We start from the raw sequence: 24,150 nt of genomic DNA on the forward strand, positions 1-24,150 counted from the left end.
GTGATGGATTTACCTGGATGTTGATTTTTTTTTCTCCTTAACACAAATGTATTTTATGATTGGAAGGTAGCCCTCGACGTATAACTGTCCGTTGAGTGACCGTTCAAAGGCACAACAGCATTGAAAAAAGTGACCTATGACCTTTCCACACTTACAGCCATTGCATGAGTCATACGATCAAAATTCAGATGCTTGGCAACTGACTTGCATTTATGATGGTTGCAGTGTCCCAGGGTCATGTGATCCCATTTTGCGACCTTCTGACAAGCAGAGTCAGATTTAACAGATTCACAGAGTTGGAAGGGACCGTATAGGTCATCTAGACCAACCCCCCGCTCAAGCAGGAGACCCTACACCATTTCTGACAAATGGCAGTCCAATCTTTTCTTGAAAATCTCAAGTGATGAAGCTCCGACAACTTCCGAAGGCAACTTCTGTTCCATTGGTTGATTATTCTCACTGTCAAAAGGTTCCTCCTCATTTCTAGATTGGATCTCTCCTTGGTCAGTTTCCATCCATTATTCTTTGTCTGGCCTTCGGGTGCTTTGGAAAATAGGCTGACCCCCTTCTCCTCTCTGTGACAGCCCTTCAAATATTGGAAGACTGCTATCATGTCTCCCCTGGTCCTTCTCTTCACTAGACTAGCCAGGCCCAGTTCATGTAACCATTCTTCATATGTTTTAGTCTCCAGTCCCCTAATCATCCTTCTTGCTCTTCTCTGCATTTTTTCTAGTGTCTCAACCTCTTTTTTATAGTGTGGTGACCAAAACTGGATGCAGAATTCTAGGTGTGGTCTTACTAGGGCTTTATAGAGTGGTATTAGTTCCCCACTTGATCTTGATTGAATCTCTCTGTTAATGCAATTGAGGATTGCGTTGGCTTTCTTAGCTGCCACTGCACACTGTTAGCTCATATGTAGCCGGTTGTCCACTAAGACTCCAAGATCCCTCTCACAGTCACTGCTATTAAGCCTGGTTTCACTCAGTTTATATGTGCGCTTTTGGTTTTTCTTACCTAAGTGTATGACTTTACTTTTCTCTACATTGAATGGTCAATGTAAATTGGGGGGGGGGGTAATTGAATGTAAAAGTTAATGGGGAAGCCAGATTCACCTCACAATCGTGTGACTAACTTGACAACTGCAGCAATTCACTTAACATCTGTGGCAAGAAAAGTCATAAAATGATGCAAAACTCACAACAATTGTCTTTCTTAGCAACATAAATTTTGGGCTCAATTGTGGTTGGGAGTCAACGGCTACCTGTATTTTTCTTTTATCTGTTTTACCCTGGACTTACATCCTCTATTTTACTCTGCCCACTGCCAGGAGTTCAATCCTGACTGGCTCAAGGTTGACTCAGCCTTCTATCCTTCCATCCTTCCAAGGTTGGTAAAACCAGGAACCAGATTGTTGGGGGCAATAGGCTGACTCTGTAAACCACTTAGAAACGGCTGTAAAAGCACTTTTGCTATTGAACCGAATGTAAGAAGGAAAGTTAAAATAATCCTGTCTTGATTTTCTTAGTGTAACAGGGAACAGAAAGACACTTGGACAGAATTTCCCGATTTTGATATTATATCCTAATATATCCAGGAATATTTCACTCCTAGAATCCTTCTTGTGTCTGTCTCTTCACCTAACCTACTTTGAAAGACTGACAAATTCTTTCCAGGCACTAAATCAACTCAAAACTTTAAACAGGACATGGTTCTATCATTTTGAGTTCTGTGTCAAAGGAAGGTTGACATTACTGTCCATCTTCAGACATTTAAGAAATGCTGTCATAGACAAATCATTTTGGCCATTATTTTCACATATGTGGAGGGGAATAAATAAATAATTAAAAAAAACCCAATTATTTATTTATTTATTTATTTAATTTAAATTTGTATACCGCCCTTCTCCTAGTGGACTCAGGGCGGTGCACAGCCAAGTAAAAAACATCCAATACAAAATTTAAAAATTTTAAAAAATTATACCCTTTGGCCAAAAATTAAGAACCTTACGACTAAAACCCATTAAACAATTAAAAAATCTAATATCTCAAAAACGGGGGGGGGGGGAGGGGTTCACGCCAGCCCTGCTTGATGGAAGAAAAAAGTTTTTAGGGCACGGCGAAAAGCCCGGAGATCTGATATCATCCGTATCTCCGGGGGCAAATTATGCTGCCCAAGATCAACCATTTCACATCTAAATGTTTGGCAACATTATTTGGAGGTACCCTGAGGTTTAAAGTGATGACAATGGGGCTAATGTGCCCCCTAAAATTTCTCTCTTTTAACTTAGAGGTTTTTTTAAAAAATGTTGATTATTTGTTCCCTATGATCATATTTATGTTCATGTTCCTGCTCTTTGTTCCTTTGTTCTTCAGAATTCTTGCATGCATTCTTGTCTTCCCCAAAAATCCAAGATATCAAAGCTGAAGCAGTTCATTCTCTCTCTCTCTCTCTCTCTTAAAAATAGGACATGCCTTTTGTTATTTTTTGCACCTTTTACCTGTCATTATGTCAATAAACAGTTCTCCTGAAATGGTGGCATTCACAGAGATTGTTTCCATCTCAGAGTTTTAATCTGTTTTTCCAGGGCTTTTTTCCTTCATTGAGAGAAAAGGGGAATGCATGCATTATTCATTGGAGGGGATGATCTTATAATGGAGGGTTACTCATTACTTTAAAGATACTTTGCATAAAAGCACAGGTTGAACTCTAACAGTGATTTATAAGACTAGATTTGGCTTGATCAAATTTTTACTCCCAAATCACAACATTGAACTGCAGCTATATGGCAGTATGAACTTGGTTTTAATCTCATTGAGATTTCACTGGGAAAAGCCTAGATATTTTGATATTCCCAAGGATGGGAAAATACTACAGGTAGTCCTTGACATACAACCTTTTGTTTAGTAACTGTTTGAAGTTACAACGGCAATGAAAAAAGTGACTTATGACCCTTTTCAGACATATGACCATTGGAGCATCCCCATGGTCACGTGATCAAAATTAGGATGCCTGAGAACTGGCATATTTATGATGTTTGCAGTGTCGTCATGGTCACGTGATCAAAATCCAGACACTTGGCAACTGGCTCATATTTATGACGGTCGCAGTGTCCTGGGGTCATGTGGTCCCCTTTTGCAACCTGCCAACAAGCAAAGTCAATGGGGAAGCCAGATTCACTTAACAAGGGCAGCAAGAAAGGTCATAAAACGGGGCAAAACTCACTGAACAACTGTCTCACTTAGTAACAGAAATGTTGAGCTCAATTGTGACCGTAAGTCAAGGACTACCTGTACTGCTGTCAGTTGTGAAGTGTTGACTGTTATTGAATTCATCCCTTACGTGAGCATTGTCATTTCCCTTTGGAAACTTTAGGAATTCCTTATTTTACTTGCTTATGTTTTTATTTATGTCACTTCAATCAACAAGTGACTCTATTTTCTTTTAGATTTTGTGCCTGAATTTATTTTGTACCGTTAGGTTGGACTTCCTCTACCCCCAATTGCGATGCACAGTGCAGAAATATATGTTATCGTCGCTCTTCTGCTTCTTGCTCGGGAGAATGTGATATGTAAATGTGAAGAAATAACTATAATTCTTCCACTTCCCCTTGTAGCTACTTATAATGCATTGCAAATTTGCTTTCCACTTCAGCCAGCTCATTTATGTTTTCAGCTGTTTGCCTAACTGCAGTTAGGAAAAATAATACATTCCTTCCCCTCTTTGTCACCTCTCCGAGCCAGCTACAAATTCAGTCGCTTGAAATACAAAAATAGTATGCAGAGCTAAAACTGCATTATAAAATCAGGCTACAAGAGAGTGTGCTTTCAATATATTTGTATTAACACTTCACACATACTTTTAAGAAAAATAGTTTCTACTCCAAAATCTTCTTTGTAAGGTTTAATGAATGGAAATTAATGGAAGTCATTGAAAAGTCAAATGGTAAGACTTATTCTTGACTTTATACAGAAATATATTTAAAAAATGACTGTAGCGGGATTTTTATGGGAACACAGGAGGTGATGCCTAGGAAATCTATTTCAAAGGTTCCATTCAATTGGAAAACAGGTCTGTTTGGAAATATTTAAATTGATTATTATCATTGTTCTTGTTCTTCTTATTTTAATGATCTAGTTGTGACATTTGAACTGGCATTTGAACAATTTGATTCAAGCAATCTTTTTTTTTAATTAGTAAAAGATGTATATGGAAGCATCTGAATTTATCTGTATTCAATGGGATATATTTAATTTGATTTATCAAGTTAAATTGACCACCCGAATAGAGAACAATCAGTTTAAATCAATTTGAAAAGTCTAGCAGTTCCAGAGACCTAATTAATACACTTATCAGGTAAAAAAAAAAATCAAGTTGGTTGCCGTATTGGAGCACATGTGACACACAGAAAACCGTTAAGTATATATGAAAAAGTCTCTGAGATATTAGATAGTCCGAGCCATCAAAATGGAACTGTGTGTCTTAGACATGGATTTAGATTTAACAGAATTAGCCATGATCAAGATGTGACTTCCAAGTATCTTAGAAATGAAAAGAATAGAGACATTTTGGACAAGTACAGAAATCTTCCAGATTTTGCAATGGAGAAGGGGGCCAGTCTGGGTTGACTTTTAGTTGAAGAGCATTTTTTTTCTATGCCTGAATGGAAGTAAAGTTGAATACTTGAATTTTAATGAGATTCCGTATTTTCCATGCAGGACAGATTCTCAGCAGGAATGTCTATGTGTTTGAGAAGCTGTGCAATTATTTAACTGAGAAATTACAGAGGGGAGATCTGGAGGTTGGAGAGAATGAAAATAGAATGGTTCCCTATTTAAATTAAAATAGAATGTAGTGTATAGATTAGTTTTCAACAAAAATAAGAGTTATACTGATAATTAAAATAGATGTATGCTGGAAGACTAGAGTGTGGATTTGAAGAATATATGCACTGAAAGAGTCTATATGCATATCTCACATCAAAGGAAAATGCAGCACTTTTTAAGAAAATATTTTGTGTTTCTTATTAAGATCTACGAGAGATTGGCTTTTGATCCTCATCTTTAGGAAAGTGTTCATGATTTTATTTAGAGGAGAAACAATAGAGACACACTTTAAATTTTGATGTGATTTTGCGCATCTGCTTTTTTTTTTTTATTGTAAAAGTTTTACAATTACATTTTCACCCCATTTTCACCCCCCTAACCCACCCCAAACTCCCCAGCCCACCCTCCCTAACCCCCCTAACCCTCCCCTCCCCCCCGGACTTTCATAGAATATACCCCATCATTATCCCCTTTATATAAAAACCTTGAGCCCCCCCAACCCCCATATCATTTTTCATCTTCACATAGTTCAAATATTTCTATCTTAATATAATATAATACTATCAATGAAAAACGATTTGATACTTCCTAGTTTGATATTTGTTCTGCACATAATCTATCCATTTTTTCCATTCCCATTCATAAGTCTCTTGTGAGCGGTCTTTTAAATATGCTGAAATCTTCGCCATCTCAGCGAAACTGGCCATCTTCAAAGTCCATTCTTCAACAGTGGGCAATCTGCTTGACCCTATATGGTCTCAGCTAAAAAATGCAAATATTGACACATATGCAAAACTGTAATTGCATATTCAGTCATGTTCTTCATAAACCATTCACTATTTCAATTTATTTTGCTCTTTATTTAATGCTTATTTTTAAGCCAAATGGTATCACGTGAAAGAGCATATTCAATCATATGGCATTAAAAATCCATATCTGGATTGTTACTGAAATTGTATTGCATTGTACCTTAATCAACATTTGTACATTGTACTGGTATACACAGGGATGAAGGATTTAGTAGAATCTATATTTGGATTGTTATTGAGATGTGGATTATTTATTTTATTGCCTTGCACCTTATCATAATCAACTTTTGTACATTGTACTGATATACACAGGGATGAAGGAGTATAAGTAGAAGCTATATTAAAAATGAGTTACTCAATAAATAAAATATTAGAGGGGAGGTCGCCATTGCTTAGTAAGAAAGTATAGTGGAACATCTTCCAGATTTTTATTTTATTGTTGGAATCTTGAAGAACCTCAGTGCAAGAAACTGCTCTGGGTTTGGGCCAAGCATCTGTGCTTCTCAGGTGCAAAGAATCAGAACCACATGTTTTGCTTCAGGTAAGCTGATTTATTTCTCTGCCTATACACAAGAATCTAGTCAACTACAAGCACTAGATTGGCATTAAATAGGAGTCTATGCCTATTCTACTCTACTCTACTCTACTCATTTTTTAGTATTAATAGTCCTCACCTTTTTTTCCCCCACTGGATATATTTAATTTGAGCAAAGACATGATGGCCCTCTATTGGTGATTAGAACTAAATTGAAGCTGTCTGCCAGGTCTACTGTACCATAATGTCCACTTCTGAAAGCACCACAATGTTTAACATACTGCTTTGTATCCCTTCCTTCCTTCCTTCCTTCCTTCCTTCCTTCCTTCCTTCCTTCCTTCCTTCCTTCCTTCCTTCCTTCCTTTATAGTATTCAACAACAAGAAGGCATCAAGAGCCAGTGATGGGGAAAATGATGGAATCTAGTTTTTCAGGCACTCAGTCCTTCCCTGAAGCTTTGTCTACAGACAGAGGAGGCCAGGCTGCAAAGCCACATAGGTAAGGACGTGTTTTTTAAACTGGGTGTTTCCTTTGCGAGATAAATGCAAGGCAGGTGAACATGGTCACTTAGAAAACATTTGCAATCCGGAGCTGTTTCAGAGGACCTCCGTTTGCTTGTTAAGCAGAGAGCGTGGGGAATCTTCTCTTATAGATGTCAAAACCATTATGTCAGCTGTTGGATTGCCCCCTTTCACTCTTCTATAAAGGGCCTAGAGGAAGTATGAAACAAGAGTCACAGGCCAGCGAACAAGATAACTGTACTCCAGTTACATAGAGGGTTCTTTCCTCTGCCTACCCTCTTATCAATTCATGAAGTTAATGACCCACCAACCCAAAGGCAGGCTACAAAACTAACTTGTGCTGACAAATATGATTCTGTGTAAAGAAAAGGGTTTCTTTGCATAGTGCCTGTAACCAGCAAAGGCTGGTTAAGTATGGCTTTTCTATTGGCTGATGGGGACTAAAAGCAAAGAGCTTTCAGAGTGGGCCCATTTGTGCATATTGGTCATGATGTCTCTCTCTCTCTCTCTCTCTCCCTCCCTCCCTCCCTCCCTCCCTCCCTCCCTCTCTCTTTCTCTCTCTCTCTCCATGCTGTGGTCCATGGAATCGTGAAGAGTTAGACACAACTTAGCACCTGAACAATATCTATCGATCTGTCTGCCTGCCTGTTTGCTTATCTATCATCTATCTATCATCTACCCTGTTTCCCCCAAAATATTTCCCCAAAATATTATTTGATAATAAGCCCAATCAAGCTTTTGAGTGCATGGCAATAAGGCCAAGCACTTATTTCAGGGTTCAAAAAAATATAAGACAGGGTCTTATTTTTAGAGAAACATGGTATCATCTATCTATCTATCTATCTATCTGTCTGTCTGTCTGTCTGTCTGTCCGTCCGTCCGTCCGTCCGTCCATCCATCCATCCATCCATCCATCCATCCATCCATCCATCGTCTGTCTGCCTGTCTGTCTGTTTGTTTATTTATCATCTAGTTTACATGCTACTCACCTATCAAGCAACTCTGGGCAGCTTGCAATGCCATAAATAACAGTATAAAACAATTTCAAGCTTAAAAACATTAAACACTGAAATTTAAAAGACATTAAAACTGACAATAGTCAGTCAGATACAAAGGACCATATATTGTCTGTCTGTCTATCTGTTTATCTCACCTATCAGAAAATGACCCTGTTTATTTGCATGCTCTTTGTGACCACAAGATATGATTATCAATCAGACAAAGATAAAATGTTTGAGATTCACCAGAATTTCAAAATAAATAATGAATAAGCAACCTAGAATTAAAAGAAAGGCAGAAATCAGGCAGAATTTGGAAAGTCTTGATTGAAAATTGTGTAATGTGTGACTTACAGCATCGGCTGAATCTTATTGATCAATTGTTGGTGACGTGTGATTCACAAATTCAAAAAGTGTAGGATTGAACCGATGCAGCACTTGGACGCAGTAATAGATATGCAAGAATGGGAATGTCAGTGGAAGAGGATTATTAATTATTATTATTGTTTAGACTTCTATACTGCTTCATAGTGCTTTACAGCCCTCTCTAAGCGGTTTACAAAGTTTACAAAGTTAGCATATAGCATATTGCATATTAGCATATTGCATTAGCATTGGCATATTGCCCCCAACAATCTGGGTCCTCATTTTACCCACCTCGGAAGGATGGAAGGCTGAGTCAACGATGAGCCGGTGAGATTTGATCTGCTGACCTGCTGAACTAGCAGTCAGCTGAAGTAGCTGCAGTATTGCACTCTCATTTTACTCTCAATGCTCTACTTACAGAGAAAATCCATCAAAGATGTTCTGTTATTGGCATATTACCTTAGTCCTACCCTAGCTGTAAACATAATAGTTAATTTTCCAAATATTGCTGGGAAAGTAACATTTAGTTTGGATTGTTCCTTCTTATACGGTGGCACAGGAATTTTTGAATCTTAAAAGTTGAACTCTCTTTTCAATCTGTGACATTTTCACTAAAATGTACAAGCCCATATATTCAAAGAAAGTGTAGGGAATTAGCTTTGAATATCCTGCTGCAAGGATATTTTATGAGAAAGTACGTTTAATTCCTTCTGAGGAAGAATGTGTAATTAAGGATACTTTGATGTGTAAAATAACTTTGCATCATAGAAGGAGACTTGACACAGAATTGAATTCAAACTGGAAAGCATTCTGAGTCTTCAATGCAGTGATTCAGTGTATGGATTTGTACCACATCCAAAATCTGACCCAAAGGTGCTTGTTTTTAAGGAGGCAACTGGACTTTCTGGTTTCTTTGAAGACATTTCGCTTCTCATCCAAGAAGCTTCTTCAGCTCTGACTGGATGGTGGGGAATGGAAGGATTTATATTCCTTGCAGACAGCTGGTCGTTTGCATCCTTTTGGAGAATTGTTGAGGCTACTTGGAGGTTTATCAGGACTAGATTCAATAGTCCAGCTGCATTTAAAAGACAAAGGCCACACTTCTGCAGACAGCAAAGTCCACATTTTGGACAAAGAGTATTGCTGGTTTGAAAGAGGAGTCAAAGGGGCCATTTATGTCAAAATTGAATAGAGGGGGAGGGATACAATATCATATGCCTCCTGTTTACAACACAGTCCTTTCAGCAGTTCCAAGAAGGCTCCACATCCATTTGCACTACTCAGGTGACCCCAAGCACACATATAAACTTCCAAGTGGCCTCAAGGACTCCCTGAAAGGATGCAAGGAATATAAACCCTTCCATACCCCACCATCCTGTCAGAGCTGAAGAAGCGTCTTGGATGAGAAGCGAAACGTCTTCAAAAAAAATCAAGACAGTCCAGTTGCCTCCGGAAAAAGCACCTTTTGGGACAACCATGACCTGGAGGACTCAGGATCTCCACAGACATCCAAAATCTGAGTTACTGTCTGCATAACATTTATATTTTGATTTTATAGGATTCTTAAAATTAAAACAGACTTTTATGAGTATGGACAGAATTTATTAACCTTCAGAATTTTATTTTATGAATCATACTGTGTGCTGATTGTGATTCCTCTTTATCCATTGCTTAGGCAACTTCCAGTCTTTTAAGATGATACAACAATTAATGATTAATTAATGATATTGTGAAATGTTGTAATTTCTCCATTTGTAAACTTCTTGTTTATTCATTCATTCATTTCCTATTTTTTACCCTGCCCTTTTCTTATTTCGTTCTTTTGCCTTTTCACATTTGTTCTCTGTGAAATACCTTTTTTAAAAAATGCCTGGGCACAGATAAGCGTGCTTGTGTCTCTTAGATATACAGTACGTTGATGTAGCTCTTGGTGGATGAATCATCCCCTGGCCTATCAAAAGCTTCAGGGGGTCATTTGAATTTAAGATAATGGGTCAAATCACTGCATTAAAACAATGATTTTCCATACTGATTGCATGGATTTACACTGTACATTTTTATCTTTTTACTCAAGGCAGCAATGGCATTTAAAATAAAAATGAGAAGCTTTTTTTTTAATAGAATCAATAAATTTGAACACTTTAAAAAGTTTGGTGAAAGAAATACATTTTTAGCATTTTTATAAATCATGGGAGTGTGGGGAAACGTATGCCTTTTAGGATAATATTCAGGAAAGGTCTTAGTGGAAGAAGCCACCAGGTTTGAGTTTTAACAATATTAAATACATTAAATTGTGCCCTGCAGGCAATTTGGAGGCAGTGCAGATCTATCTTTCTTTCTTTCTTTCTTTCTTTCTTTCTTTCTTTCTTTCTTTCTTTCTTTCTTTCTTTCTTTCTTTCTTTTTCTTTTTTCTCCCTCCCTCCCCTCTCCTCCTCCTCTCCCTCTCCCTCTCTTTCTCTCCCTCTCCCTCTCCCTCTCTCTCTCCCTCTCCCTCTCTCTCTCCCTCTCTCTCTCTCTCTCTCTCTCTCTCTTTATTTCCATGTTTAATCAGACCCCTTTCAAGCCCCACATGAAGCACATCATAGCCACATGCATCAGGCTCAGGATGGTGTTCAAAATCATTATGAGTTTATTCCATGCTACCTATACACAAGAATCTGATCTACTAATGGTCAATGCCAATTGGTGCCAGATAAAATTCAAAGGCTTCAGGAGTGGGGGGGGCTGGACATGGATCTCTTACAGGGGTGTAGTGACTACAAACTGATGATGCATTTGACCCCTTCCTCAGGCTCAGCTTGGTCATCTCCTACAGCATGTCCTGATCTCCTTCTCTAGCCCTTGAGTGGATTTCTGCACATGGAATGAATCCACCTGTGTCGAAGAAAGGCAGATGTGCAAGAACAAGCAGGGCTTAATGGTGCAGCACAAGGCTTCCAATGCTTTTCTTTGAGCGTTGCTAGAAATTAGTTAACATTGTGGGTCACATCTAATTATTGTTGTTATTTATTATTTCACGTTTCTCCAAGAAAACAAAGCTACGTACAGTTCCCCCCCCCCGCTTTCTTCCCATAATAACAGCCCTCTATAATAAACCGGATTTAGGTAGTGAATAATTGGCAGAAAGTTGAGTTCCAGAGTTGAACTGGGACTTGAAACAGACTCCCTAATTCAAGTCCAACAGTTTATCCACTGTGTGTGCTACATCATAGTCATAATGTTAGCCTAGTAATGTATAAACAGGTTTGAGTTAAAGAGATTTGAGCCTGAAGTGATTTATTAGGACTTGCTTTTGTACATTTTACAAATCAGATATTTAATACATCAAAGGGGGGAGAAATGGGGAATAGACTTCCAAATTTAGTGATTAATAAACTTCAAGTTGATGTTCTCCATCATGTAGCTCCTTAAAAATTACTTTATGCTATTAGATGATGAGTGTTACACATAGGTGATATATTAGTCATCTGCCTGATTTCATATTTTGGTCCTGCATCACCACTAGAGTGACATATAGCACTTTTGAAACACATCTTGATTTATTGTTGCCCTACAGCATTTTTAAAATCTCACGCAGAAAGTGCGAAGTACAAACATTAGAATTATGACCATTCAGTGTTCCTGAAGCCGAGTACTGAATATCTATTAAGCAAATCACTTACAGAAAGTCTGGGAAGTTTTTGAAAATTATAAGTTACCATTGATCAGTGAAGGAATTACGTAGGTTTATGTGATGTTGTGGGGTTTTTAATTGATGTTTTTAATAAACAGAATACAAATTAAACTAAAAGAATAAGAAAAAACGGACCTCCAGAGGAAGAAATGGTGGAGTGATGTGCTAAAATGTGTAGCTGACCTTGGGAGAGGATTAAAATTAAATTTAAGAGTTGGTAAATCAGCCCTTCCTCTCCAGACAAAGAAAGGAGCTGGGATTACCCAAAAATGTTCCAGGCAGCTGCTCCTCATGAGAAGACAATGGGATAAAGGTCTCCAGTGGGTTTACAGCTCTGGGAGATATTTTGCTCACATGATTAGTACCTTTGCAAGGACATTAAGTACACATACTTGCTTTTCTAATCACTTCCGGGAATTACAAGTTAGTTGTTTTTCAGATATTAGGAATCCTTGGGCCAAAAACTTTTATAGCACCAAGTGAGTTTCTTTCAAAGAAAGGAAAGTGGTAACTAAAGGTTTAAGAACTTTTTTAATAAATTGCAAAAGAATGCTTGAAACTTTGATTTTAGAAACTTACAAAGAGACAAAAAGTCCTGATAAATTTGAAATAAAATTTTGGAATTAATTATGAAGAATTCTTCCCATGGGAAAATGGTTTTGTTTTGATTTTTTTTAAAGAACATAAGATACAATTTAAAAATCTGGACAATAGGGGGAACTAAGTATTACAATTAAAGGAAAAGAAGATCTCAATTTGATTTACAATTACAGAGCAAAGCAAAGTATTCTGACATTGAACATATTGGAGGATATTTTTGAACAATGAACTCAGAGCCTAATTTTAATAGTGTCAACAGAAACATCTCCCTCTATGAATAGACTGCTTCTAAAAAATGTGGCGTGGAAATAAGTTCTATCTGAGAACCTCAAGACTGAGTTGAAAGTGGATTTACAAATGACAGGCTACAAGAAAGACATGGATAAAAAGTTACATTGGGAAGGAAGGAAGGAAGGAAGGACGGACCATGGCTTAATAATCTAAAGAGATATAGAAACAATAAACCAAGAGAATGACCTGGATAATTTTCTCATATTGGATTTACAAAAGTCGCTTGTTAAAGTTTTGAAGTATCTTGTGAGAAGGAACAAAAAATGAAAATAAATCAAATTTTGGACATCATTTGAATGGATTAAAGATTAAGGCTGTTAGAAATAAAAAGAAGGAATACAAAATTGGTTTATTTGATCAAGGTTAAAATTGATGCATTGTTATCTCTAGTCCATTAATGGGTTAGTTAATGGATTTTTTGTGAAGGCAAGACAAGAAGTAAAGCTTGTTAAAGAGAGATCCAAGTTAGAAATAAGGAGAAATTTGCAGAGAGTGAGAGCGATTAGCCAGTGGAACAGCTTGCCTCCAGAAGTTGAGGGTGCTCCATCACTGGAGGTTTTTAAGAAGAGACTGGACAAGCATTTGAGCCGGATGGTATAAGGTCTCCTGCCTTGAGCGGGGGGTTGAACTAAGACCTCTGAGGTCCCTTCCAACCCTATTATTCTATTTTCTGTATTACTGAAGTAGTACAACTTTCCTTCCAAGAGCTGAACTCTGATGGTTTCTATCTTTCTGTTCCTAGGAATTTTTCTTCGTGTTGCAATGCCGGTCAGCAACCTGGAATGTTGCACAGAAATGCCTTTCGAAGGACTCCTCCTTTACCACGGGGTAGATTCAATGGCATTACAGGACCAGCATACCAACAACTAGAAGAGTCCAAGATCTTGGATCAGGATACAGGACCTTCTCAAGGGTAAGTAGGAGAAGACGAGGGAAACAGGTCTGCTATTAAGAATTATACTGAAGGAAGGCATGTGGAAATGAAAGAATTAATACTTTTTAATGAAATCCACATGTACATTTGACAGATCTCTCTTCAAACTGTACCCATGATGGACTCAATTCAAACTTAGTTGTGTTTAGACTCAGTTTGCCAACATTAGTGGGACTGGATCTGTGACACTCTATTTTATTGATTTTACTTACATTTCATAGTTTTTAACTGCCTATCTTCCTCAGAGGTTTTAGTAAAACATTAAGAAGAAAATCCACTAATTAGTACTTACACACTAAAAAATATGGTTAGGCAATTCCATTATCAAGATAAAGTGAAGTGCCACAAAGCTTTTCACCAGGCAAGATGTTATGCAATAAAGGGAAAAAAAGAAAAGAAACTAGGAAGAAAGTCCCAAAATTAGATAATCCCATTAAGAAATCTGCAATTCAAAATGAGGTTTAGAATACAGTATGTTAGTATTTGAGTAGAATTAATCAAACTCAGATGGATCTTGGAATCCATTTGCTCTAATTTATCTAGAAGTTTCAAAACATGACTCTAGATAGAAAACATTCTAGAAAGTAGATCAATAGAGAATCACTGATTAATATTAATATTTGGGTTGTTGGTTTTCATGAGCACTGAGATTTCTCTTTGATCTTTTGTCATTGTTAGTCATAGTAATTGTTTGGAACCACTTATCTCAAAAACTACGATTGTCTAGATAAATCTATTTTCAATTAGGAAATCTCAGCATAATGCAAGTATCCAAATTTCAGTTGCCTCTACCTGAAGAATTGTCCCAAATTTAACCTAAATCCTCTGCCACTTTTCCATGGACCTTCCCCTATCTCTGCAGTAACTCTAGCTCTCTTAAGAGCTGCTGGGCAGATGCCCAACAAGGTTATGCTCCATTGGCCTGCAGTTCTGACTTTTCCCTTTTCAAAAGTTGCAATGTTGCGAATAAAAACTGAGTACACCCAATGAAGAAACTTAATGGAATTGTACTCCCAACAGCAAACATTTCTCCTTGCAGGAGGCCAACTAAGTTTGGAAGAATGAAGGTTTGCCATGGCCTGCCCACAAGAGAGAAAGACAAGACATAAGCAACGAGGCAGATTGGAAATTCAATGGTTCCATTTAGATTTATGGTTTGGGATCTGGAGGTGGAAGAATTAAATTGGAGCCACTCTGCTTTGAAAACATAACTTCAACTGCAGGATATAATGAGGGAATGATCAAAACTCCTGCAACTTCTTCATTTGTAGGGGAACAGGGCACAATAACAGCTGGGGTGGCCTCGCTTATAGGGGAACCTCACACCTGAAAAGCACCAGCAGGATGAGTGAAGAACTCTCAGGCTTCCCAAAAACCAAGAGCGACACACTGCAGTTCTTCTAAGGGATTTCCTTTATTGTTCCTCACTTCTAGACAGAAACCTTGAAAAACTAAAGCTGACTATTTGCAACCTGAAACATACACTCTAGGAACCATTAGGGAGGAACTGTCTTCACCCACTTTCTCCCACACAATCTAAACTATGCTGTCTTTTGCTACTCTAAAATGCATTCTTTCTCTCCTGGGAAAATCCAGTTAGCAATTCAATCACAAGGACAGCCTAGCAACCTCCTAACTGTATAAGAAAGATTGTATAAAGTTCACATAATGAACCAATGCAGAAAATATCCCCCTTGTGTTCCGACTTAAAAATAACAATGATAACAACTGATTCAAAATAAAACATTAGTTTTACATATTCTGAAGACACGGCCTAAAAAGACATACAGTAAAAAAAATAATAATAATTGGCTTGCCCAGGTTTCCAAAACCTTAGTCTCATATGTCTTCTGCTCTCTAAGGCAAGGATCTCCAACTCTGGTAACTTTAAGAGTTGTGGATTTCAACTCCCAGAATTCTCCAGCCAGCGTGACTGGCTGGGGAACCCTGGAAGTTGAAGTCTACAACCCAGTAGTGGGTTCCACTTACCTTCGCTACTGGTTCAGGATCACTTTGCTCATGCATGGAGCTTCTGTGCATCCGTAATGACATCCGGGGGTGGGTGGGTGGAGCCTCCTGCCACCACCATTACCAGTTTTCCCGAACCAGGACGAACTGGTAGAAACCCACCACTATTACAATTTACAACCCTAAGGCATGCCTTCCCTAAGGCACTGCCAACCCTGGCATGCCTTCTTTAAACATCACTCTCTTGTTGCAATCATGCAGATGAGGCCAATCCTTGGTGGAACATAGAGCCTTGAGGTTGTGGATTGACGGCTCTGTTCTGTGTAAGAGAGAAGAAAGGTCTCATGAAAGGAGTTTGTTTCCTCAGAAATAATTTAAGGCAGATCAATACCAGCCATTTAGGCATGTTGATTGGCATGGTTCCGTGTCTTCAAAAGATTCCCGAAGTAGTTCCTGAGAAGGCAAGTGTAAGCAGGCAAACTAAGAACCACAGAAAGAAATCTAGGTTGGTGCAGGCTAGTTGGCACAGAAAAAGTTTCAGAACTAATTGAAGCTGCCAAGTGGAGAAAGCTTGGCAAATGGCAACAGAGATGGTCCAGAGTCTGGCGTTGTGAAAGAACCATTCAGAGTTGAGTAACTATGCCAGATGGGGCAGGTGTGCAGCCTGGAAGCTGTAAAAGGAGCAAGACGAGACATTCATTGCCGTTCATTGGGCCATTTTGGCCAAAACCTGTGGGATTGTCACCACATGGCAGGCACAAAGCCTGCAGGCTGGCACCAGCAAAGAGGCACATGTGGACATACAAGCCAGCAGGGGTTTGGCAGGCACATGAGCAATGCATGTGATATGCATCCATTCAGCAGATTCCTTAGATCAAGTGCCCAGATGTCATGATGGGGCAACTGGAAAGAGGGCAGCCTTGGAAAGTCAGTATCACACAATATTTTTTAGGCCTGATTAAAAATACGGGAGAGTCCTTGAACCTTCCAGTACTCCTTTAGCCTGAATGAATAAAGCTGAATATTTGAAAACTGCCCCCAACTACATACATCGTAACAATCAGAGCTGCAAGCCTGGAGCACTGTAGGGAAATAATTAAACAACTAACAAAAACATCAGCAGAAGCAGAATGAGGAGACTCGCTTGTTCTCAGGATTCAGTTTGGATCCTCCAGACACATGAGAATTATTTCCAGAAACATGAGTTACTCCACTCACTCAAGGTCCAGGAAGCTAAAAGGCATCAACGTAATGTGGGCTCTGTTGGGCATTATCTCGGATGGATGGATGTTCTTGATGCTTGTGAGCAAATCTGCATTGATCCTGCCATCTCAAGTCCTACAGTTCACATCTTCAGAGAGGTAGACATAAATAGATGTCCCATTGTCCCTGCTTAGTTACCCCAAACTTCAGCTAGAAAAGTCCTTCTTTCTGCGCTCATTAAGGAGAGAGTTTGAGATTTCTTCTAAGGGACCTTCTCTGACTTTAATTTCCATATCTGGTTAAAAAGAATCTCCTTCATTTTCATCTGTCACTCATCTTCTGTTTTCTGGAAAATCCTAACCAGCTCATCCTTCCACTACTGTAATAAGATACTGAATATTATTTCCATTCATATTCTTTCAACCCAGGTTTACAGTGCCAGCCAAATGCATAATGTCATCACGATGTCCTCCAGAAATACAGCATAAACCAAACAAAAACTCCTCCTGCATCACAGGAGATATTCCACAAGAAAAAAGTATCTGGCACTAATCTCTAATGAGCTTGGTGGCCTCCAGAATAGCTCCAACATGATGTTGGTTATTCTACGTTGGTTTGTTCAGTGTTTTGTTGATATCAGTCTGCTCAACCAGACTGCTTGAGATGCTGCTGGATAGATGAGCATCTGCTATAAGAACCTTGGTGGCGCAGTGGCTAGAGTGCAGCCCACTTCTGCTGATTACCGACTGGCAGCAGTTTGGCAGATTGAATCTCACCAGGCTCAAGGTTGACTCAGCCTTCCATCCTTCCGAGGTGGGTAAAATGAGGACCCAGATTGTTAGGGGCAATAGGCTGACTCTGTAAACCACCTAGACAGGGCTGTAAAGCACTGTGAAGCAGGAAATAAATCTAAGTGCTATTGCTACACTGAACTCCACACTACTCCAGCATCAAAGTCCAGAACTGTCTGTTTCTCCTACAGCATCCTACAAGATTTTGGATGATCCTGGGATATGTACTATTTCCTCTGTGTTCGTTGTAAAAAGATACCTCTAGTACCTTTATCTGGGTCTATCAGATCTGGACTACAAAAATCATGGCACTCACTAGTTAAAAGCCAAGATAGATAAAATCCTAATGTCTTGTGGTCCTCTAATGGTTATCCAGATTTTTGCAGCCCAGATCTGATAGTCTTTTTTTAAAAAAATAATCTTTAATAAAAAAGGCACAATCTTAACAACAAAGATGGCATACTTACTGGGTAATCCTTTGGCTTCTAGCCATAATGAAGCCCAGATTTACTGTCATAAGTCTTGACTGTCATAAATCCAGGCACCCATATGACTGGACCTGATGTTGTAAGGGTTTTTTTTGTTTTTTGTTTTGGTAATGGTTGATAAATGAAGATTGTAACTGTTAAACGAATAAATGTATTCTTACGGGTGCTTTTTGCCAGAAGCCAGCTGAAACTGGCCAAAACATCCTAAATCGTAGTCATGTGACCGCCTCACACTGCAACCAGCCATACAGATGATCCAGGTGATCATGTGACCAGGGGGTGGTGTGCAGTCGTTGGATCTCTGGAACTGGGTCGTTAACCTTTGGAGGCCCCATTGTAACTTTGAACAGTTGCTAAGCAACCAGTCATTAAGTAAGGAATACCTGTATAGACTAGACGTATTTCTTGTGTCCAGCTGTTTAGTTTTAAGTAGTAATATATATCTAGTAACTATGTAAGAGGGATGCTGTGGCTCAGAGGCTAAGACGCTGAGCTTGTTGATTGAAAGGTTGGCAGTTCAGCGTTCTGAATCCCGAGTGCCGCATAACAGGCTGAGCTCCCGTTACTTGTCCCAGCTTCTGCCAACCTAGCAGTTCTAAAACACGTAAAAAATGCAAGTAGAAAAAATAGGGATCACCTTTGGTGGGAAGGTAACAGCATTCCGTGCGCCTTTGGTGTTGAGTCATGCCGGCCACATGACCACGGAGACGTCTTCGGACAGCGTTGGCTTTTCGGCTCGAAACAGAGATGAGTACCACCCCCTAGAGTCGGGAACGACTAGCACATATGTACGAGGGGAACCTTTACCTTTACCTTTAGTATCTATGTACCCTACTTGCTATAAGGAGATATTCCTTCAGGAATCCTGCTCTCCGGCCATTTTGGTTGCCCTAGAATTAATTTTTAATTTCTTTGCTTTGATGTTTAATGTGAAATAAAAAGAAAGAAGAAGGAGATGTACACACTGAAACTCAGCTTCTCTTAGATCAAATACACCAGAGTCTTTCCACCAGAGAAAAACAATCCTCTTAGCTGAGGCTCACAGACAATGCATTTAAAATTCTTCATGCCTCAATAGATTCCAAATTTCTGGAATATAATTTAACATCACATTCACATCTTTGACCCTTATTTCTTTTCCCAATGCACTATTTACAACCTTATGAATATTAAATCAAAAGGTGTCAACATAGAACAGGCCCTAAACATATTTTTTCAATTATACCATCAGACTTATATTTTGACCTTTATTGCTTCCTGGAACTCAAGCAATTTATTTCAAAAACCATTATGGGCACCCCTGGAAAGTTATTATCTTTCCTCTTTAATAGTTTAGCAGGGCCTTGGTTCTTATTTTACTCATAACTCAGTTGCTTTTCCCATATCAAAAGCTTTAAAACACATTTTGGAATCTGTTGAGAAGGTGAGTCAGATTTGATCTCATGAAAACTTGACATTATAAGATAAACCGACCCTGAAGATTGCTGACAAACCATTCTTCTGGAATTAATGGACAAAATAGACATTAACACTTTGGACCAGCTCATTGCTAATTAAAACTTTTTAATGTTTCCCAACAATAACTTGGATGATGTAAGGTTGTGAATGACAACAGATACGATTAAAACCCTTTGTTGCTGAATCTAGAGTTAATTTTCACTTTCAGTGGAAATGTTTATTAAAAGTTATGGTTAATTCACAATATGGAATTGGACTGTCCTATTTCAAAATATCAATGGGCGATGGTCATTAAAAGACCTTTGGAAATGAGAACAGCCAAGAAATTTTCCATTGAGCATAGAAAGGTTGCTGAAGTCAAAGTGATGGAACGACATGAAGGTACCTGGCTCAACAGTAGTGTCTGTGAGAGGGATCTAAGTGTCCCAGTGGACAATCACTTAAGTATGAGCCAGCAGTATGCCCAAAAAAGCCATGGTTTTGATCACTATGTTACAAAAAAAAAAAAAAAGATGCTAAGATCCTAGAAAGAGTACAGAGAAGAGGAACCAAGATGATAAGGGGATCTGGAGGCTAACTCATACAATGAACAGACAAGGGAATGAAGTATGTTTAGCCTAATGAAAAGGAGTTTTAGGAATGACATGATAGCAGTCTTCCAGTACTTGAGGGGCAGTCACAGACAAAAGAAAGTTGACTTATTCACCAAAGAATGAGGGCATGACAAGACGCAACAGGTGAAAATGCCTCAGAGGGAGATCCAGTTGGCAGTGAGAACAATTAATCAATGGAATAGTTTGCTCCCAGGAGTTGTGGGTGCTCCATTGCTGGAGGTTTTCAAGAAAAGATTGAACAATCATTTGTCAGGGATGCTGTAAGGAATCCTGACTAGAAGATCTTCCACCCTATGATTGCATGATGTTCTAACATCAAAACACCTGCCATGTTGATTTGTCTCTTATAAACTAATGGTTCTCATATATTTTCCTTCTTAGGTTATCTCCTGGTTTAAAAACATCACAGAACGCTTCGATAAATATGCAACTGCCTTCAAAAGAAACAAGCTCTTATTTCAATAACACGGCTCCAAGAAACATGGTGGGCTACTCATCGCCAAGAGCCAATTCTGTCCCCATCATCCCTTCAGTGGGCTTAGATGAAGCCTGCATGCAGACTCAAAACATTTCAGATATCACAGGCATCAAATGGTGCAAAAACTCCTATTCCACTGAAACGGTTAATATGAGTGCCCCAGCCAGCAGCTGTCTTATTGCAGAACAACAAGAAGTCAAACTATTGTTAGAAACTGTCCAGGAACAGATCCGAATTCTGACCGATTCAAGGAGGCCAGACAACTTTGACCTTTCCAAGGTCAAGGCGGAAAACAGAAGGAGTGGAAACACGGCTTTTCTGCCCATGAGCCCAGTGGCAAAATCGGAGCGAGAGGAGGCACAGTTTGTCTTAAAAAGTGAACCGAAAAGAGACTCGGCATCGATCAAGTGACTTTGACCTGGGGGGGGGGGGATGGATGGGAGGGTAAGATGGGGGGAGGGGGCTGTATGGTTCTGTGCATTTGAAGCTTTGCTAAACAGGAAAGAGAGGAAATTACAAATTATTTATATGCATTAATTTAAGAACATCTACTTAGAAGAAACCAAATAGTCTATCGCCCTCATCTCAGTGTTTTTTAACAAAATATTTTTTTAACGGAAAGAGTTACCAGGTGGTATGACCCTTAACTAGAAGTTCTTATGTATTTATTAGTATTATTTCTGGTTGGTTTTCTTTCTTCCCTCTGTCCCTTTCTTTCAACTTCTGCCCATCTCTCTTCTTTGGCTGCTCCCTCCAAGCCTACATATTCTCCCCGACTTTGTTGACTGAATTGTCAGTGGGATGTTTTCACCTAAATGAAACCGCACTACAGTACAGCTCTTAGTCTCACTAAATTCCCACTGATTTTGGAGCGTTTTATCTGAAAGGTTTTCCACCACTTACAAGGAAGTCATGACTTGTAATCCAAATCTTCAAAGTTCCTCAGTAATAATTTGACTCTTTCAATCTCCAGATCTACAACAAACACATTTGCTAAACCCTAAGCCTTAGGCCACAAATTTGTAATTTTAAAACAAATACAAATGACAAAATCAATGAAATATAACTTTGAGTTGTTTTGTCCAAACCTCTCCAGATTCTATGATTGATACTTCTCACCCCAGCTAGCCATGTTATATGGGAGATGATGATCAACCCAACCATTATATCTGAAGGAGAACATCAGAACGTTGGCTTAAGCAGAAAACTAAACATTATAAAAGGAACATTTTCGCAAGTAATAAACTATTTGTCTGGGTTAATTAAATTTATTATGAGGATGAGTTGAAGGGAATTTGGAAAGGGTGTTTCTTTTGTCTTTTGCAAGTGTTTTTTCTCTTAAAATTTGAAGAAAATCCCAAAGGGTAAAGGCTAGCAACATTCCTCAGAATGTTCTTTCCCTTCATTAATGCAAATAGACTTTTCTCCTGTATGACTTTCACTGTTTATTGCCATGTCAAAATTCACGTTCTAATACTCTTAACAAATATAAATATTTTACAACTCCCTTTTCTAACCAGATCACTTGCGTTTGCAATTCCCCAAACTCAATCAGTCCAATGAAAGATGTTTTTTTAAAAAAATTGTGAGTTATAATTTAACACCATCTAGACAATGCCAGATTGAGTAAAACTGTTTTACAATAGATTTTTCTTTTCTTTGTTCCTCTTTCACCTAGTCTGGAGAGCTTAATTCAAAAGAAGACTAAGTAGCAAAATTGTTCTATCTTCGGGACCTACTTTTGAGGATTATTATTCTGAGATTGTTTCTTTCACTCTTTAAATTTAAAATATATATCCTTTGTGAGGAAGGTAAAATGTGGCAAATATGTAGATTATATTTATATATTATGATTAAAAATAAAAATTAAGAAGGTCCCTTAAGCTACATTATTTTCCAGGAAAGGTATGCTACTTTTACCATGTTGTTCCTACAGGTTACCTGTGAACTCCAAGGAAATTGTTCAAATATATGCATTATCTGTTTTTTAGTTCTTACCCAAGATCCAATTTGTTTCTCTATTAAACATATATTTACAACTGTCAGTTCCATTTCTAATATTCCTGTTAGTGCCAGCTACAGACATGATCCAAAGCTGCTTTGGCCATGTCAAAAAGTAAGGCTTAATTTTCTCACATTATTCCTGATTGCCCTCATGAGGAATTTCATGGGATCCAAGAAAATGGATTAGCCTCTGTGGACTTTTCCACAAACATTGCAACCTCTCGTATACATTTGAAGTCTTCAGGCATTAATATGTGGTAGAAATATATGGTTTCTTGGGTGTAACTTAGAGACCTTTGGATGTCAAAACCAAGAAATACACTTCCTATGTTCTTTTCTCCTTTGCAAAGTCATTAGAAGAATTTACACATTTCCCCATAGAGGCCTCACACTAATTTAACTTCTGAGGTTATGAAAGCACAGGATGGCTATGTACTCTCTGAAAATTGTAAGGCCCAGAGCTATCGTTCCGATTTGCCCTTAAAGACCTATAAAGTGGCCATTGGTGGTACCCCCAAATCTTAACGGGCCCATTAGCATATATCTGTAGTTGGCTGCTAATTATACACATTGGGCATTCTGCTGAGCCAAAGTGCTTTCAGAAAAAAAAGTGTTCATTGGTTTGAGGGGATTTCTGGGTGAGCACAGGATCAAGTCCTTATTTTTTTAAAAAAAATAATAAAAAAAGATAATTTGGGGTTTTCTTAAGCACTTGAAATTTATTTTGTATTGTTTTTATTTAACCACAAACCACACTATGGCATCAGAATAAAGAAGTTGTGTTCAGTAACAGCCTATGTATTAGTACTTTTTTAATTTTATTTTTAAAGAAACAGCTGGTTCAACTGTTATCCATCATATATATATCTCTGTCTCTCTCTCACACACATATACATCCATCCATCCATCCATCCATCTCTCTATCCATCTCTCCATCCATCCATCCATCCATCCACCCACCCACTCATCCATCCATCCATCCATCTCTCCATCCATCGATCCATCCACCCACCCACCCACCCATCCACCCATCCATCCATCCATCCATCCATCCATCCATCCATCCATCCATCTATCTATCTATCTATCTATCTATCTATCTATCTATCTATCTATCTATCTATCTATCCTCTTTAATGCAGAATCATATATCTTAAAATACATGAACAATGTAGATAAAAAAACATTTAAGACTCTGATTCAAAGTCAGAGCATTTGGGGAGGGGGGAAATAAATTGTGTTAGCATGATTCCATGTTTTTTCTATAAGTGGAGTCTCCTAATTCTGTTTCCAACCTGAATCCAAAGAAAGCAACATTTGGGCTTTTCTGAAATGAACTGGATAAAAAGATGTTAAAAAGTATGTTTTATTTTTCTCCCAGTTCCACAGCCCTCTGCTATAAGAGTATATATTTCTAAAAACAGAGTGCACAAACCACTTGTTTTCTCCCTTTTCAATGTTGACAAAGTATCTTGTTCACACAACTTTCTAAAGCTGAAATCTTGAACATGTGTTTTCAATAAAGCCACATTGGAAGGCAAATTTGTACCAGATCTGATATCCCCACAAAACAACAAGAATGATCTTTATACCAGGG

At 38.4% G+C, this 24,150-nt stretch overlaps 1 protein-coding gene across 1 annotated transcript in view; it reads left to right on the forward strand.

The window, feature by feature from the left end:
• Positions 1–23,343, forward strand: part of NRG3 (neuregulin 3) — a 567,176-nt gene extending 543,833 nt beyond the window's left edge. Inside the window, exons 7-9 of the mRNA XM_034434743.2 lie at positions 6,537–6,664; positions 13,358–13,528; positions 20,453–23,343. Coding sequence (XP_034290634.1) covers positions 6,537–6,664; positions 13,358–13,528; positions 20,453–20,960 — 807 coding nt within the window. The 3' untranslated portion in view covers positions 20,961–23,343. The remainder of the gene's footprint in view (positions 1–6,536; positions 6,665–13,357; positions 13,529–20,452) is intronic.
• The last annotated feature ends 807 nt before the right edge of the window (positions 23,344–24,150 follow it).

Source organism: Pantherophis guttatus, chromosome 6, assembly GCF_059756535.1.
Source record: "Pantherophis guttatus breed Tessera chromosome 6, ASM5975653v1, whole genome shotgun sequence".
Taxonomy (NCBI): Eukaryota; Metazoa; Chordata; class Lepidosauria; order Squamata; family Colubridae; genus Pantherophis; species Pantherophis guttatus.